This window comes from Leucoraja erinacea, chromosome 32, assembly GCF_028641065.1.
Source record: "Leucoraja erinacea ecotype New England chromosome 32, Leri_hhj_1, whole genome shotgun sequence".
Taxonomy (NCBI): domain Eukaryota; kingdom Metazoa; phylum Chordata; class Chondrichthyes; order Rajiformes; family Rajidae; genus Leucoraja; species Leucoraja erinaceus.
This window is the reverse complement of record NC_073408.1, coordinates 7,147,795-7,165,479: the sequence shown is the minus strand read 5'-3', so window position 1 is coordinate 7,165,479 and position 17,685 is coordinate 7,147,795. Positions and strand designations below refer to the sequence as shown.

At 40.4% G+C, this 17,685-nt stretch overlaps 1 protein-coding gene across 1 annotated transcript in view; it reads left to right on the top strand.

The window, feature by feature from the left end:
* The first annotated feature begins 4,923 nt into the window (after positions 1-4,923).
* Positions 4,924-17,685, top strand: part of LOC129712320 (uncharacterized) — a 50,483-nt gene continuing 37,721 nt past the window's right edge. The window contains exons 1-14 of the mRNA XM_055660652.1: positions 4,924-5,035; positions 6,930-7,086; positions 7,694-7,745; positions 9,202-9,364; positions 9,797-9,884; positions 9,975-10,031; positions 11,121-11,244; positions 12,527-12,606; positions 14,031-14,125; positions 14,822-14,884; positions 15,444-15,498; positions 15,759-15,924; positions 16,699-16,729; positions 17,192-17,372. Coding sequence (XP_055516627.1) covers positions 7,006-7,086; positions 7,694-7,745; positions 9,202-9,364; positions 9,797-9,884; positions 9,975-10,031; positions 11,121-11,244; positions 12,527-12,606; positions 14,031-14,125; positions 14,822-14,884; positions 15,444-15,498; positions 15,759-15,924; positions 16,699-16,729; positions 17,192-17,372 — 1,236 coding nt within the window. The 5' untranslated portion in view covers positions 4,924-5,035; positions 6,930-7,005. The remainder of the gene's footprint in view (positions 5,036-6,929; positions 7,087-7,693; positions 7,746-9,201; positions 9,365-9,796; positions 9,885-9,974; positions 10,032-11,120; positions 11,245-12,526; positions 12,607-14,030; positions 14,126-14,821; positions 14,885-15,443; positions 15,499-15,758; positions 15,925-16,698; positions 16,730-17,191; positions 17,373-17,685) is intronic.

Below are 17,685 nucleotides of genomic sequence, written 5' to 3'. Positions count from 1 at the left end.
CTTGTGTCTTCAATTATGTACATTAAATGGGTAGGTAGTAAGAGTTCTTGATTGTTGCTTAATGCCACTGATTCTATCACATTAGTTGTGCTCACTGGGGCTCAATTGTCCCCTTAATCTTTACTACAAAGGTTGGTGTGAATCTCTCCCTTCTGAGTGCAGGTATTGCAGGAGCAAACTAGATACTTAGCACATTAGGTCCCTCCTGGGACCCAAGCTGCATCAAATATACGATGAGTGGCAATTCTTCTAAATGATTGCAACTTGATTGTTTATGCAAGCTCAATTGAGTGATACAATGGTTAATCTGGTGGCTTGTCACAGAAATAAGTGGCTTGCATTTTGGCATTGCACAATACATTTTTTGTTTTTAAACTGGTGCTTCAGAGAGAAATACTTAGTGACTGAAGAAAATCCTTGCCCAAGATCCAAGTTGGTAGTGGGTGAAGGATAACCTTTCAGTTGTCGAACATCTTGCCCCACCTAAATTTGATAGTTTGTTGTAAGTACCTACTTCTGCATTGAAAACAATTTATGACATTTCATCTGGTCTTTCCAGGATTTATTTACTCAGTGGCAATTTGTTTGGATATCTATTTCCTGAAATAACTGGGAATTTAGCAATACACATTACCTTATTGACATAACAAATAAATAGGACAAGCAACTTGCCCCATTAAGATCATGACTGATGATGCTTGGCTTTATTTTATTGTACATCCAGTCTAATAAATATAATGGCCTGAAGGTGGAAATAAGCAAGATTTTCTGCCCTTGGAAGACATTTTGTGTAAATATCCATTTATTTCCCAATCCCCCTTCTCCTTTATATCCCCTGATGTGTGTCTCTTCAAAAACTGAATTGACGGACATTATTTACCTGTCATAAATGTCCCAATGCTGAAATGTTGCATTGAACACGCCTTGCTATATATGCTGGCTGTTCCCCAACTCTGCTGCATTGCATTGGGGCTCCATTTCTCATGTTCCATGGTACAGGTGCTTCAGGTGAGATGGGGGTGAGGATGTTATGGCAGTGGCCAGATATGATGTTGCAGATGGTTAATCTCGTGAGGCTATATGTGGGGCTAAAGAATAAGAAAGGGATGATCACCTTGCTGGGGTTGTACTGCAGGCCCCCAAGTAGTCAATGTGAATTGGAACAAATATGCCAGGAGATAATATAGCTGCAGATCATAAAGTTGTCAGGGGATTTTAACTTCCTAATGTTGACTGGAAATAATGTGAAAGCTTTAGATGGGGTGAAATTGGTCTAAAAATGTTCGGACAAGTTTTTTTGTTAACTACTGTTTGCAAGTTTGAGGCTGTATCAAGTTAAGGCGCTATCAATAAGAGTTTTGTGAGTTTTTAATAAATGGTATTTAAACGTGCAATACTGGAACACAAAGTCAATGCTCTGCAGCATGGAAATAGGCCCAGTTTGTCCAAGTCGACAAAGCTGGCATTCTGGTCTAGTATCATTTGGCCACCAGCCCTCTAAACCCTTGCTATCCATGTATCTGCCCAAATATCTTTCACATGCTATAATTGTATCCATTTCTGTGGGTTCTTCGGACGTCTTATTCCAGACACAGGCTATGCTTTGAGTAAAAATATTGCACATGAGGTCCATAAATAACTCCCCTGTCACCATAAGACAAGACTGAGCTTTATCCTTGCCCCAACTTGCCCAGAAAATCACTGCATTGGTACTTTGAGAGTATTGTTCATTTGTGCATGAGTTTATTTGTTGCATAGCTTGCTTTATTCGCCAGCAGAAAAAAAGGGGATAGAAGCTCAAAGATACAACTTTTTTCGCTCTGTTAAGGCAAGAAAGTAGTTTACTAAATGTGTATTTAGCAAAATTAACAACATGCACTCGTTGAAGCAATCAAGGCTTTAAAAACATTGTCACTCACGTTCAGTCCTTCACACAGACCGTATAAGGAGTGTTACATTAAGGTTACTTTATCTTAAGCATGATGAGTCAGCCTGTCAGTACTTTGAAATGGTATATTGGTCCATTGGATAATAAATGTTGCTAAATACGACTCAAATTTAACCTTGACCTTGGTATCGAGAAAATCTGATTGAAATCAGAAACTTCTCCTTTGCAGTTTGAAAAGGAGTGTCACAGCACATAGAACATTGACCGGCACAGCACAGGGATGGGTCCCACAGATCACAATGTTTGTGCCAAACACAATGCAGTTAAATTCATCTTATCTGCCGGTACATGATCTATATCCCTCTATTCCCTGCACTATATGTGCCGATCCAAAAACATCTTAAATACTATTGTCATATCTGCCTCCACCACCACCGCTGGCAATGTGTTCCAGGCCCCCACCACTCTGCAAAAAAACTTGCCCTGCATATCTGACTACGTTTCTGACTACCCTATCCATGCCTCTTATAATTTTATTCCTAAAAAGTTTCCCCTCAACCTCTGGCGTTTCAGGGAAAAAATGCAAGTTTATCCAACCGCTCCTGGTAGCTGAAACCCCTTTACCCAGGCAGCAGCATTCTGGTCAACCTCCTCTGCACCCTCTCCTTACCTCCACATCCTTCCTGTAATAGGATGACCAGAACTGAACACAATGCTCCAAATGGCACATATCATAAGTTTTATAAAGCTACATCATGACTTCCTGACTCTTATACCCAATGCCCCTTGCAATGGGAGCAAGCATGTCATTTGCTTTCTTTACCACCATTTCTAGTTATGCTGGTACCTTCAGTGAGCTATGAATTTGGACTCTTAATATCTCTCAGCACGTCAATTCTGTTAAGGGCTATCAGTGATAGGAGTAGAATTAAGCCATTCAGCCCATCAAGTCTACTCCGTCATTCAATCATAGCTGAGTTATCTCTCCCTCCTAACCGCATTCTTCTGCCTTCTTCCCATAACCTCTGATACCTGTACAAATCATGAATCTAACTATCTCTGCCTTAATAATATCCACCGACTTGGCCTCCACAGCCTTCTGTGGCAAAGAATTCCACAGATTCACCATACTCTGACTAAATAAAATTCTCCTCATCCCCTTCCTAAAAGAGCGTTCTTTAATTCTGAGACTATGACTTATAGACTGAGTCTATGTTCTAGACTCTCCCACTAGGGGAAACATCCTACCCGCATCCACTCTATCCATGCCTTTCATTATTCTGTATGGTGCAATGAGGTCTAAACTCTAGTGACTACAGGCCCAGTGCCTGCAAACACTCATCATAGGTTAACCTACTCATTCCTGGTATCATTCTTCTAAACCTCCATTGGACCCTCTCCAGAGCCAGCAAATTCTTCCTCAAATATGGTGCCCAAAATTGCTCACAATATTCCAAATGCGGCTTTACCAGCACCTTATAGAGCCTCAGCAATACATCTCGGTTTTGTGTTTACAAGCCCTCTTGAAATAAATGTTATCATTGAGTTTGCTTTCTTTCAATTTGCAGATTAACTTTTTGGGAATCATGTACCAGCACGCCCAAGTCCCTTTGCACCACCAATTTCTGGATTCTCGCCCCATTTAGAAAATAGTCTATGCCTTTATTCCAACTACCATAATGCATGACTCCACACTTTGCTACACGATATTCCACCGCCCCAGCGTAACTCCGCTAGTCACTGGCAGCCAATCTGAGTCTTGTTAGTAACTGTATACTCACCCCCTGACATTCAACCTCCCAAAGTACAACACCTCACACTTGCTTGGATTAAGCTCCCATCTGCCATTTATCTGCATTTTCTGCAGTTTATCTATATCCCACTGTATCTTCTGACAGCCTTCCTCACTGTCTGCAATTCCCCTAATTTTGGTGTCGCCAGCAGACCTTTTGTCACCAAACAATTTACATTTATGTTCAAGCCATTTATATATATCACAAACTGGAGAGGTCCCAGCACAGATCCCTGCAGAACTCCACATGTCGCAGAAGAGATATTCAGAAGAATGTTCCAGCCAGAATATCTTCCTTCCACCACAAACCTCTGTCTTCTATGACCAAGTCAAAATGAATCCTGTGCATTTTACACCAAGCCACTGTGCATCTTGTACATCAATTTATATTTGTGTAAATTACCAAATATATAATGTGTCTCTATTAACTGCATTGTGTTGAAAATCCTAAAGATTAAAAATACTTTAAAAAAGTAGTTTCAGATAGTTTAGATTTAGTTTAGATTAGAGGTGCAACATGGAAACAAGTCCTTTGGTTCACCGAGTCCACGCCGACGCCCATATACTAGCACTATCCTTCACACTTGGGAAAATTACAAAAGAGAATTCGATTTAGCTCTCAGGGCTAAATGAATCAAGGGATATAGGGGAAAAAGCAGGAACGGGGCTGATTTTAGAAGATGATCAGCCACAATCAAATTGAATGACAATGCTGGCATGAAGGGCCGAATGGCCTACTCCTGCATCTATGTTTCTATGATCCGAAACGTCACCCATTCTTTTTTCTCCCGAAATGCTGTCTCCCGCCGAACTACTCCAGCGTTTTGTGTCTACCATATGTGTGTGTCTATATACAAGGTAGACACAAAATGCTGGAGTAACTCAGTGTGACAGGCAGCATTTCTGGAGAGAAGGAATGGGCGATGTTTCGGGTTGAGATCCTTCTTCAGACATATACAAGTAATGTATGCACACATGATAACAAACAATAATAGTGCAATAATACCAATAATAGTCTATGTAGTTAGGAGCTTATTTGAGGTAGTGTTTAATAGTCTATTGGCTAGAGGGAAGAAGCTGAACCAGTTCTGGACCCGAAACGTCACCCATTCTTTCTCTCCATAGATGCTGCCTGTCCCGCTGAGTTATTCCAGTTTTTTGTGTCTATCTAAGGTCAATATTCCATCCATTTAGAGTCATTTGTTGCCAAGCCCTTGGTGGCTCATTGTGATGGGAGGACTACAATCCCCAGCATGCCCCGCGGTCCAGTCTCGCGAGATGGGTGGTGGGGCCGCCATCTTATCGGCGGACGGTGAGTGCTCGAAGGGAGATGCGGTGGTGGCTGCGGGTCTGAGGTGGGTGTTCGCGGCCGTACCGGGTTGTTGGGGCGACGGTGGGCGCTATTGGAAGCGTTCGCCGCCCTGCAAGAGGTCCCTGCGGCCCGGTTGACGTCTAGTTGAGGACAGCAGGAGAGCGGCTGCTGATATCGAACCCTGACCCTCCAAAGCTCTCGCACTGCCCCTCCTCCCACTTCCCTTCCTCCAGTCACCCTTTGTGCTCCCTTCCTCTTACAATCTTCTCCTGTACTTCTTTCTCCAATATCCCACCCTATGCCCTCTCCCCCCGTGACCTCATCCCCATTCACCCTCCTCTATCTCCCCCTTTCCCCAATAACCCTCCCCTGTCTCCCCAATACACCTCTCATGTCCCCCTTTTCCCTAATAACTTTCCCCTGTCCCCCCCATTCCCCAATAACCCTCCCCTGTCTCCCCAATACACCTCTCCTGTCCCCCTTTTCCCTAATAACTTTCCCCTATCCCCCCCTTTTCCCCAATAACCTTCTCCCTGTCCCCCCTTTCCCCATAACCCTCCCCCCTGTCTCCCCAATACACCTCTCCTCTCCCCCCTTTCCCCAATAACTTTCCCGTTCCCCCCCTTTCCCCAATAATATTGGTCCCTTAAGCCAATAACCCTCTCCTGTGCACTCCTCCACCAGTATCCCTCATAACCCCCCCCCCCCCCCCCCGTGTACTGCTTCCTAAAATAACCCTCCCTGCGTGTCCCTTCCCAATAACAATTTCCTCTGCCCTCCTACCCAATAAACCTCCCCAGTGGCCCTCCCCCAAAACCCATGCGCTCACTCCCCCAATAGCCCTCCCCTGTAACCCCTTGTCCTGAGCACTAAACACTGACCTGAAAGTACAGCAACAAGGAATTATTGCATTGCTGGAGGGGCAGGGCTGAGCAAACTGCATCACATGAGTACTGTCGGCAATGCAGTAATGGGGGAATGCCACACTTGGATGTTTTGGATGGTGTATTTTGAACAAGAGAAGAACACCTTAGTTCTTCCAGGTCAATATTTATATCTTAATCAGCATCAATTAATCGGAATCAGTCTGAGCAAGGGTCCCGACCCGAACAGTAATCTATCCGTGTTGTTCCGAGATGCTGACCCGCTGAGTTATTCTGGCACTGTCTTTTTTCACCAATAAACCAGAATTAGGCTTAGGTTTATTATTGTTCACAGCTAGCATGCCATCCAATCAGATCCGATAATACTACACATATATACAAACAAGCCAAACTCAAGTACAAAAGGTAAAGCAAAGGGGATGATGCAAAATGTAGAATATGTTCTCAGCAGTTCCATAGACAGTCCAGTAGGCGCAATGGAGTAGAGGTAATTTGGACAGTACTCTAGTTAATGGAAGGACTGTTAACAGATAACAGAGGGGAATAATTTTTATTATCACATTGCTGTTGGAGAGAGCTTGCTTCCTTGCATTTTTAAACAGTGACCACACATCAGATATACCATGTAGCTTTTAAGTACTTAGTAGTGATCTGACAAGTGAAAGGTATTCTATGAATTCTTATTTTTTGCATAGGCATGGAACAGCAGATATTTTTTCAGGTCAACTAACCTATCCCTCTGCTTCCACAGAAGCTGCTTGATCTACTGAGTTCTTTAAGCAGTTTGTTGCTTTTTTTTAAAGCAGCATTCACATAATGCTTTGTGTTATTAAGTGCCAGGGTAGGTGCATGTGGCCACACTCAGGGTTAAGTTTATTTTGCAAGGGGTGATAGTTTTTTGTTTCATGCTGTTATTTGCATTTTATTTTTGTTTACATTTCAACTACAGGTTAATTTTCAAATTAGTGCGTGCATAGCCCAGTGAAAACACGTGGGAGTTTTAATAATATTGCATGCGTGAAATTTGTTGATTATCTAATTTTGTTTTGTCAGGAGAAAATTGGTTGCCAGAAGGTGTTGGGAAATGTTAAATGTCGAATTTTAATACTCCAGTTCCTTTATTGCAATTATGAACCCAGAGATTTGGGACAGTGATGATGGTTCTACATCTGATTCAAGTGATTTACCTGATTTAGTTTCCTCTGACGAGGTAAGTCATTACGAAAGAGTAGAACTGGCTATTTTTTTTCTCATAAAAGTACTTTTTATTTGACTATTGGAACCTTAAATCTGCAATATTAAAAAATAGTATTGTTACCTAATGACAACAATACCACTGTAAAGATCCCCTAATCTCTGATTGTATGGGTTACCATCCTTTTCTGAATAATCTGCTGACTTGATAGACTACTATGGAACACAACAGCAGTGGCATATTATTTTAATTTGTATATTGTTCATTATCAAAGAATTATTCCATTTGTAAATATATGCATATACAAAACATAAACATCTGTTCATCTCAGCCTGAACGCTATCTGCTGATTGAGCATTCATTAGCAACTGGATATAGAATACCAAAATTCAACAAGGCTCTGACTCGGGGAATTTCTGCTTGTGCCCATCCTAAATGACTCACTGCTTATTCCAAAACCAGTTTTTCTTGCCACTGAAAGCAGACTATATATTTTTTAAATTCCTGAGTACAAAGTAAATACTTACTTTAGTCCTATCTTGCTGGGTAAATTGATCATTATTTGACATGTAATTCATAAATCACTAATAGATTTGCTGGAACTATGACATTGTTTTTGCAGGAATCAAGACTATGGTTTCCTCCATTTAAACCACCAAAATTAAGCCTTGAAGGTAAGACAACTTGAGGTGTGCCAACTGGAACAAAACTGCTGATTTAAATTGTGAGCTTAGCACATCATAATACTGTACTAACATTCTGAATATGTAAAGAGGGGGATTTATATTTATAAAATAATAATTATGACGATTTTTATGTTGGTGTTATTATTTGTCAGGCGCTTAGAGTCATAGAGTGATACAGTGTGGAAACAGGCCCTTCAGCCCAACTCACCCACACCGGCCAACAATGCCCCAGCTACCCTGGTCCCACTTGCCTGCGCTTGGTCCATAACCCTCCAAACCTGTCCTATCCATATACCTGTTCTTAAACAATGGGATAGTCCCAGCCTCAACTACCTCCTCTGGCAGCTTGTTCCATGCACCCACCACCATCTGTGTGAAAAAGTTACCCCTCAGATTCCTATTAAATCTTTTCCCCTTCACCTTGAACCTATGTCCTTTGGTCCTTGATTCCCCCACTTTGAGTAAAATTTTGTACACCTCTATAAGATCTCCCCTCATCCTCTCACACTCCATGGAATAGAGACCCAGCCGACTCAACCTTTCCCTATAGCTCACATCCTTTAGTCCTGGCAACAACCTCGTAAATCTTTTGTGAACCCTTTCAAGCTTGACAATATCTTTCCTATAACATGGTGTCCTAAACTGAACACAATATTCTAAATACGGTCTCACCAACATCTTATGCAACTGCAACATGACCTCCCAACTTCTTTTCTTACTACTGTGACTGATGAAGGTCAAGGTGCCAAAAGCCTTTTTGACCACCTTATCTACCTGCGACTCGACCTTCAAGGAACCATGCACTTGTACTCCTAGATCCCTCTGCTCTACAACACTACTCAGAGACGTGTGTAGGCCCTGCCCTTGTTCGACGTCCCAAAATGCAACATCTCACACTTCTCTGTATTAAATTAAAAATCCTTTATTAAAATCCAGATCCTGCTGCAATCGTTCACAACCACCTTCACTATCTGCAAAACCACTAACTTTTGTATCATCAGCAAACTTGCTAATCTTGCCCTGTATGTTATCCCAATCATTGATGTAGATGACAAACAGTAACGGGCCTAGCACTGAACCCTGTGGCACACCACTAGTCACAGGCCTCCATTCTGAGAAACATCATTGAAATATCGAGTTAAATTCTGTCATATTTAGCCATGAAATTGATGGGTTCTGCATATCTCTCATGCTTGATAGTTTAAAACTGTTTGCCTGTTATTACATAAGAAATGTAATAGTTGTGTGAGAAAATGTTGTGAAACTAACTATGCACTGCAATAGCTACTGACAATGCAGTGGGGTGGAAAATACAGCTTTTCACATTCACTGCTATATTATTGCTATTTAGCCCAATTCTACTGAGCATTGTGTTGGCGATTAATTAGATTGGGATATACAGTTGCTGTTCTTTTTCTAAATTATTGTATGTTCTTAATTGCAGTTCTGATCCCTAACCAATGGAGTTACCTGAGGACATCAGTTTTGAAGAGATATTGCCACATTGTAAAAGTCCAGCTCCTGAGCCCTATTCTTTTTGGTCGGCCTTACACAGATGAACTGTACAGGAACTGGGCTGTTGAAGCAAAGCTCATCCAACCTGAGGAGTAAGTTATACAGTATATCTGGCAACTTGGTAAACAGTAGTGGTAGAGTGGTAAAGAATTACACTCGCCTTCATTGGTCAGGGCATTGATTACAGGAGTTAGGAAATTATGACGCACCTCCATAAGACTTTGGTTAGGCTGCTTATGAGTATTGCATTTAGTTCTGGTCACCTCATTACAGGTACAATAATCAAATGTAAAATACACTTGGATAGGTACATGGATCGGTGGAAAGTACATGGAAGGATACGGACCAAATGTGGGCAAATGGGATTAGCTAAGATTGGGCATCTTGGTTGGAAAGGATGAATTGGGCCAATGGACCATTTCCCTTGCTGTATGACTATGACTCTATGATAACTTTTTAAATGCGCTGCATACAGCATTGTAAGTTTCTTGTAACTATAGTTCATGTGACTATTTTTCTTGTAGTTGTGGTGAACTTCAAGACTTTGATCTCAAAACACTGAAGATCATAGAACTTTTGGAATCTGCACATAGAGCCCTGCTTGTATATGCTGTAAGTATCTAAAACTTGGCCTGGTGTTATAATGTCTCATTCTGGTCTCCTAATTGGTGTATTTTGATTTATTTTCTAATTATCTTGTAGTTGAAGCGACCACTGCTGATCCAGTTTGTTCGTGTTGTTAATGAAAACCTTGTTCAGGTAAAACCAAATTATTTTTCTAGTTTTGTTGAGCTGTTTTAAAGCATGAGACAAAGTACATAATTAAGAAGTTCCCGAAGTAAAATGGATCAAAATGTATAACAGGTGGACAACCACAATATCCTCCACCAGGGTGTGGTCAAAATCTCCATTGTCCTAAAGGCCATTATTTTAATTACACCTAAGTCCATTTTCAGAAGGGAAACACTTTTTCCTCTGTAGCATGTAACTTCCCTGGCTATTCACAACAAACCTAAAAAAATGCTTGAGACACAAGGAGATACTGGAATCTTGAGGGAAAACTCAAAGTGTGGGAGGAGCACAGCAGTTCAGACAGGGAGAGAATAGACATGATCAATCCCTACCTTTGTGTTTTAAAATGGCTCTGTGATGAAATATTTCAAGCAGCACAACAACAAAGAATCAGATATAGCAGTTCTCTTGATCTGAAACGTCATTTCATTTCTCCACACTTTGGGCGGCATGGTGGCGCAGCTGTAGAGTTGTTGCCTTACAGTGCTTGCAGCGCCAGAGATGCGGGTTCGATCCTGACTACGGGTGCTGTCTATGAAGTTTGTACCTTCTCTCCGTGACCACATAGGTTTTTGCTGAGATCTTCCAACACTCCATAGATGTACAGGTTTGCATATGAATTGGCTTGTTATAAGTGTTAATTGTCCCTAGTGTGTGTAGGGTAGTGTTAATGTGCAGGGATCGCTGGTCGGTACGGATTTGGTGGGCCGAAGGACCCATTTCCATGCTGTATCTCTAAACTAAACTTAAAAAATAGAGTTGGATCTGTTGGTTTATCCCACATTTTGTTTTGCTAAAGAAAAAGATTCTTCACTCCTGTAAAATGAAGAATCATGGCTGTTGCGGAATATAAAGGGATCTTTCATTCAAAGACTAATGTAACTAAAAATAGTGCTTTACGGCAGCAGTATATCCATTCTGAAAGAATTGACTGGTAGTGTACAGTGTATTGAATGGAACAACATGTGCTTACCATTTTTAAATGAAAGCTGATTCTCTTTTCTGTCATTATCTCCTGGGGCATATTCATTTCTAAGCTAAAGGTCTTATTTTCAGTGTTCCACTTTGGAAGAGGCAATAAAGGTTGTAAAGCAGCAGAAGATTTTTCGGGACGCCTGGGAAATAACAGTTGGAAATAAAATGCAAGTGGCTACAATCCTCGCACTTACCGGCCTTCATTGTGAGTACTGCTTGGTGCTACATAACGTTATTCCCTTATCCCTTATGTATCAATAAATGGATCGATTGTAATAATGTATTGTGTTTCTGCTAACTTATACCTCGGTACACTTGACAATAGGCGGTTGTCCGAGATTATGGAGAGAATGCAAGAGAATGGGGTTATGAGGGAGAGATAGATCAGCCATGATTGAATGGTGGAGTAGACTTAATGGGCCGAATGGCCTAATTCTAGTCTTATCACATGATATGATAAACTAAACTGGAACTAAGAATTCTGAACTCTGTTTAAAACTTCTGATTGCACATGAGGATTTATTTTTAATGGATTTTTGCTGGAAAAAAGTTAATTTAAATGTTGGTTGGCAAAATAATCAGCATGAAAACATTGGTACATTTACATCACCTGCCACTGTGTATAACACTTTAGTTGTGATATACATTTTGTGTCTCGTGGCATGTTTTGAATTTATATAGGAGGCTTAGGTTTTGTCAGCCATTAGTTATTTTCTGCATAGCAGAGTTGGGAGAGGAACATTTGGAAGGGTTAATGTTGAGAAAGTGATTGTTTTATAAAGTTCATGGATACATATAATAATCAAGGAAATGTTTCATTTGCAAATTTGTCATATTCCTTTTGATTACTGTTTCATGGGTGGTACGGAGATTGACAAGCTAGTAGAGACAACTGCCATGTCAAAGCAGGAAAAGGTAGAGCAGCAAATAATTGGTCCTGGAAAGGACCAGAGTGTGAAATGTGCCAGAAAATGCCAAAACACTGGTTGGAATAATCAGATTATTGGGATATGGCTTGAGGCTGGCTAATCTCTGATTAGGCAAGCAAAAATGATTCATTGATTTGGAAAGGTCGGAGTGGGGAAAACAGATATCAAACAGTGGTCTGTAAGTTGATTATAAAGCAATTGATGTAATGGGAAGTTAGAGAGTAGTGAATCATAGCAACTTGTGGCTGGTGAGGAATGGACACTTGTTCAGCTTCATTATTCCGCGTCATCCAGTTGTTCAGCGAAGCAGGAGTTAAAACTGAAATACAAGATCCATACAACTTTTGGAATTACTGATTTGGTCCTGATTGATTGTAATTTAATTAGTTCACATGAGCTTGTTAAATTATCATGGGCTAAATAGACTCAACAAAAGCAATTGAGCACAGAAGCCACATCAATTGGTACGTACCACTTGTACATGTTTAAATACTCTGAGGAACATGAAAGCTAAAAACTCCTGATATGAAAATATATTTTCACATTTTTTTGTTGCAGATTTTAATTTGATAAAGCAGTATTCTATTGATCAGAATCTGTTTGAGCAATTTGAAGATCAGTGCGTTCAGGAAAAGCAGGTAAGCGATTCAACTGGTCTGCGTAAAAGTAATAATTTATCCTTTTAAAGTACACAATGTTGTAATTTTAGAAATGTATATCATTTATTTGTTCTTCCACCAACATTAGCAATGCTAATCAATTGTAAAAGAAGGTAGATTTTATAAAAATTTTGCCCAAGAAATAAGAAAACCTATTTGAATAAGCACGTTTGGTCGTCCGACTGTACATGCCCAGGTCATAGGTCACTCGCGATAAACATTCTCGGCAGCTGTGCTGCTGCATGAATACAGACCTGCGTTTCATCCGTAGTCAGGATTGAACCCGCTGCTGCAAGCGATGTTGAATTGCCACTGAACCGTCCCCTCCCGGGTGTCCCATCCCTGTCCGGGGGTGGCCGGAGAAGTCCGGGGTGACCCTGGAGTGATGGGACACCGGCCTGTTGCAGTGGCGGTCAGGCTTACAGCCAGCGCGGAGAAGAAGCGCAATTCCAGGTCAACTCTGCCTGTCCCACCGGGTAACCGCCAGCCCTGGACTGACAGGACACCGGCCCGTTGCAGTGGCGGCTCAGGCTTACAGCCAGCGCGGAGAAGCGCTAACTCCAGCTCAACTTTGCCTGTCCCGCTGGGTTAACCGACTGCCCTGGACTGATGGGTCCGGAGCAGTGGAGTTAGTGCTTCTTCTCCGCACTGGCTGTAGCCTGGGTCGCCACTGCAACGGGCCGGTGTCCTTTGACGAATCCCATGATTCCTTGCGTTTTTGGAATACCGAACTAGCTTATTAATTGCTTTGAACTGCATCCATGTTGTTAACAAGTCCAAAAGGTTTGGGCCAGTGTTGAAGTTAAACTGCTCCCTTGCATGTTCAATCCTATTTTATTTACATAAAAATCAGATCTATCTCATGGATGGTGAAACAGGGCGGCACAATGATGCCGAGGTAGAGTTGCTGATTGCATCGCCAGAGACCCAGGTTCGACCCTGACTACAGGTACTGTCTATACAGAGCCTGTACGTTCTGCCTATGACCACATGGGTTTTCTCCAGGTGCTCCAGTTTCTTCCCACACTCCAAAGATATATAAGCTGGTATGTTAATTGGCTTTGGTAATAAAATGTAAATTGTTCCTACTGTGTAGGATAGTGCATTGTATCAGATGACTGCTGGTCAGTGTGAACTCGGTGGGCCAAAGCGCCTGTTACCACGCTGTATCTCTAAAGTCTAAATGCCTACAAAGTAACATAAGATGTTCTTGCCAAAAATGTCATCCCTTTTGAACCATTGCTGTTGAATCCTGATTTGTTGCAATGTGCTGTGCTGGTTCTCCAATGTGACTGTAAAGATATCAAACTAAATTTGTAGAAAAAGCTTATGAAGTAGGGTAGATTTATAGAAATTGATTTTTTTTTAAATTTGGACATGAAAATTACCTATTTAATTTTCAGCAAGCAAAAATATTTCATGAACTTTGGGAAGCAGATTTGAAAAAACAACATTATGAATTAGCGGTGAAGTCTTTAAATGAAGCAATAAGAGTTTGGTAAGAATTTCCATGCTGAGATTATGCAAGGTGTAAAAATTGTTGTCATACTTGTGAATGAGACTAATGAATTGTAGTGGATGCACATGTATTTGGTTTCATGTGAATTAGGAGCAGGAGTGGGGCAGTAAACTTTTCAAGCCTACCCTGCTACTACATTCGATCATGATATATCTTTTTGCAAACTCGAACTACCACCTACCGATAGTAATCTTTGACTACTTTACATATCAAGAATATCTAGTTCCAAATACCCATAACCGTCTGAGAGAATCAAACTCGCCTCATATTTGTCTTAAATGGGTTAGACCTTGTTTTTAAACGGTGGCCACCTGGTTATACATTTTCCCACATGAGAGAAACATCCTCTCCACATCTAGCTTGTCAAGACCCACATTCATTCTGTCTGATTAATGAACAAAACGCGATACCACAAAATCCTGGTGAGATTTCCCCCAGTTCTCCACAAAATGTTTGTGATTTTGTGAAAAAGAATTTCATAAGACAACTCAAAACTTGGGTTATGTATTAGAACATTTACAGCTCATATGAAAATTGGCTTGTTTTCTTGCATTCATTATTTTTATGGTGCTTTATTGTTAATATAAATTCTTATGCTATATGAGTTATGATGTTGATGCAATTTGTGAAATGTTTCAGTACTAAAAACTGATTTGTGCATATTTTTCTTTTCAGTGCATTCAATCACTTGTTGTATGAGAAAAGATCATATTGCTATTTGCAATTATGTCAATACAAGTAAGTTGCTTCTGCTCTTTTCTGGACATTCATTCTTTGATAAAATGTAATTCCAGATTGTGTATTTTATTAATATGTGGGGATGGGATGTATTGGGGTATCCTTTGAAGTTAAGTTGGTTATGTCTGTTGATAAATGATTAAAGCAACGTGATTTAAGGTATCCGGTATAAGATTGCCAGGGAATTTATGACTTCATTTTTGTTTTGATCTAGTGTAATACAGATCTAGCTAATTTTACTATTTTGGAACATTTGGTTAATCATGTTTTGATACTGGTTAATTACATAAAACTACTGTCAAATGGCTATATTTCTCTTTACTAAGAAACAAAGTATTTTCATTTACAGACAATTAGGAGACTATTGGGCCTTTTATTTTGTTTTAGGATTTTTTGTTCTGAGAATTTAAAAGTATTCTGTTGTTAATTTATTTGCGTAAAAATATACATAGTGGTGTTCTGTCTCAAAATGGAGAATATTTTATTCATTTAATGTCATGATGAATATCACCACGTTGCATTTTATATAGTTAACATTGCATTGCCTGTTGCTTCACAGAAAAGCATGGAGTGATGCAAAGCGGTGCATTGTCCTGAAACCTCATTCCATTGAGGTATGTAAACCTGGTACATTTTACTCAGTTTCTGTTTCTGGCAAAGCAAGCCCAAAGTATCAGTGATGCCTCTGCTCTTCAATCTAAATGATTCCAAATATTTGCAAACTTTAATATTCGAAACTATGTTAAAAAAAAGTGGAACGAAATTTTAGAAGGATCACTCACCTTCTGGGATCACAGTTTCTTCACCTTCGCTTTTGATGCCAAAAGGCCTCAGTAACAACAGTTCCTTTTAATGTTTCTTTGTTCTCCTTTAGGGCCATTATCTGTTTGCCGGAGCGCAGTGTGGAAAAGGATGGTATACGCGCGCTTTGAAGGCTAATTCGTTGGGTATTCGAGACTGTCAGAGGAAAGGACTGAACATAAAAGGTTTGACAGAACAGCGAGAACTGATTCAAACTGAACAATTACTTTCATCGAAAGGTTTGTCAAAATTCTCACACTTGGTGTATTTGCATGCTGCAGCGGTATTTTGCATCAGTAGATAGACTGCAACAAAATAACTCTGAGAAAACAATTATTGTGGCATCAGCATCCATTCAAGCAATAATAAAAGTTAAGGAATAATTGATAGCATTCAGTGAAAACCTATCTTCCATAACTTAGTTTTTGACGCTTAATTTGTATTCTGCTGAAAGACTTATATCTGTACATCGGCAAGACCAAGCAGAGACTAGGTGACTGTTTTGTCGAACATTTGCGTTCGATCCACCAAGGAATGTTGGATCCCCTGGTTGCTAACTATTTTAACTCCCATTCCCATACTGACCTTTCCGTCCTAAGCCACCACCAGTCTCAAAGTGAGGCCACACGCAAAAGGAACAACACCTCATATTCTACTTGGGTAGATTATAACCACCATGAACACTGAATGCTCCAATTTCAGATAAATAACCTACCAGCAACCTCCATCTCCTTTTTCACCCTCCTTCCCCCTATCCATGCTCTCTAGAGATGCTGCCTGACCCGCTGACTTCCTCCAGCACTTTGTGTCTTGGTCTATATGTAGCCCTGAAATACTTTAGTTTATTCAGGAAGAAATTATGATTGACATAGTAATGTTATATCCGGTCATACACAAACTGATTAAGTTTGTGTAAATACTTACGATGGACAAAGTAATAGCACCTGTTTTGGAAAACTGAGATTTAATGAATAAGTGTGTCCTAATTCCACATATTTTCTGCTTGTGTTCAGAGAAACAAATTGGGAAAACGGAGAGTGACAGGTAGAATGTTTTACATTTTCTTTTCTGTTTTTTATTGTCCTAAGTTAAATGATTTAATTTGAAAAATTATGTCTTTCTGATTGGCTAAATCTCCTAAGTAATTTATTATAATATTCATAAATCTAGGGCCATGCAGTGGCACAGCGGTTGAGTTGCTGCTTCTCAGCACCAGAAACCCGGGTTCAATCCTGACCATGGATGCTGTCTGTGTGGAGTTTGCACATTTTCCACGTGACTGTGTGTTTCCTCCAGGTGCTCCAGTTTCGTCCCACGTTCTAAATACGTGTGGTTTTGTAGGTTAATTGGCCTTTCTAAATTTTCCCAGTGTGTGTAAGGAGTGGATAAGAAAATGGATTAACATAGAACGTATGAATGATAGAATGTGGACTCGGTGGCTTGAAGGGTCTGTTTCCTTGTTGTATCGATGAACTATACCAATGTTTGGAAACTGTTCATATCTAGTTTGAAAGAAAGCACTGATACTGAGAGTTCCACACCTGAAGAGGATGATGAGGATGGAGAGGATGAATCTAGAGAAGATGATGTGATCCCTTCAGTTGGTGGTATGGATGCATGGCTGGAAAATACTAAAGATAATGATCGGGCTGAACAGGAGCAAAATGAGCATCCTCTGCCTTTTGATGTAAGTTCACAATATATGAGGTCTTGTTTAATTTAATTCAGCCGTTACATTCCTCCCAAAAATTGGCGTCATAAAATTTAATCCTGCAGTTATTTGGGTCAGGTTAAGTGGCAGATGTGAGATTTTACAGCTTTATTCAACATAAATTGGTGTTTCCAACTGAGGAGTTATTTACTTCAATAACTAAAATAAGCAGCTGGGCTGTAACAGAAACCATATCGTCTGAAGTAGGGTCCCAATACAAAACATCCGTTTTCACCTGAGATGCTGCCTGACCCGCTGAGTTACTCCAGCATTTTGTGTCTTTCTTTGG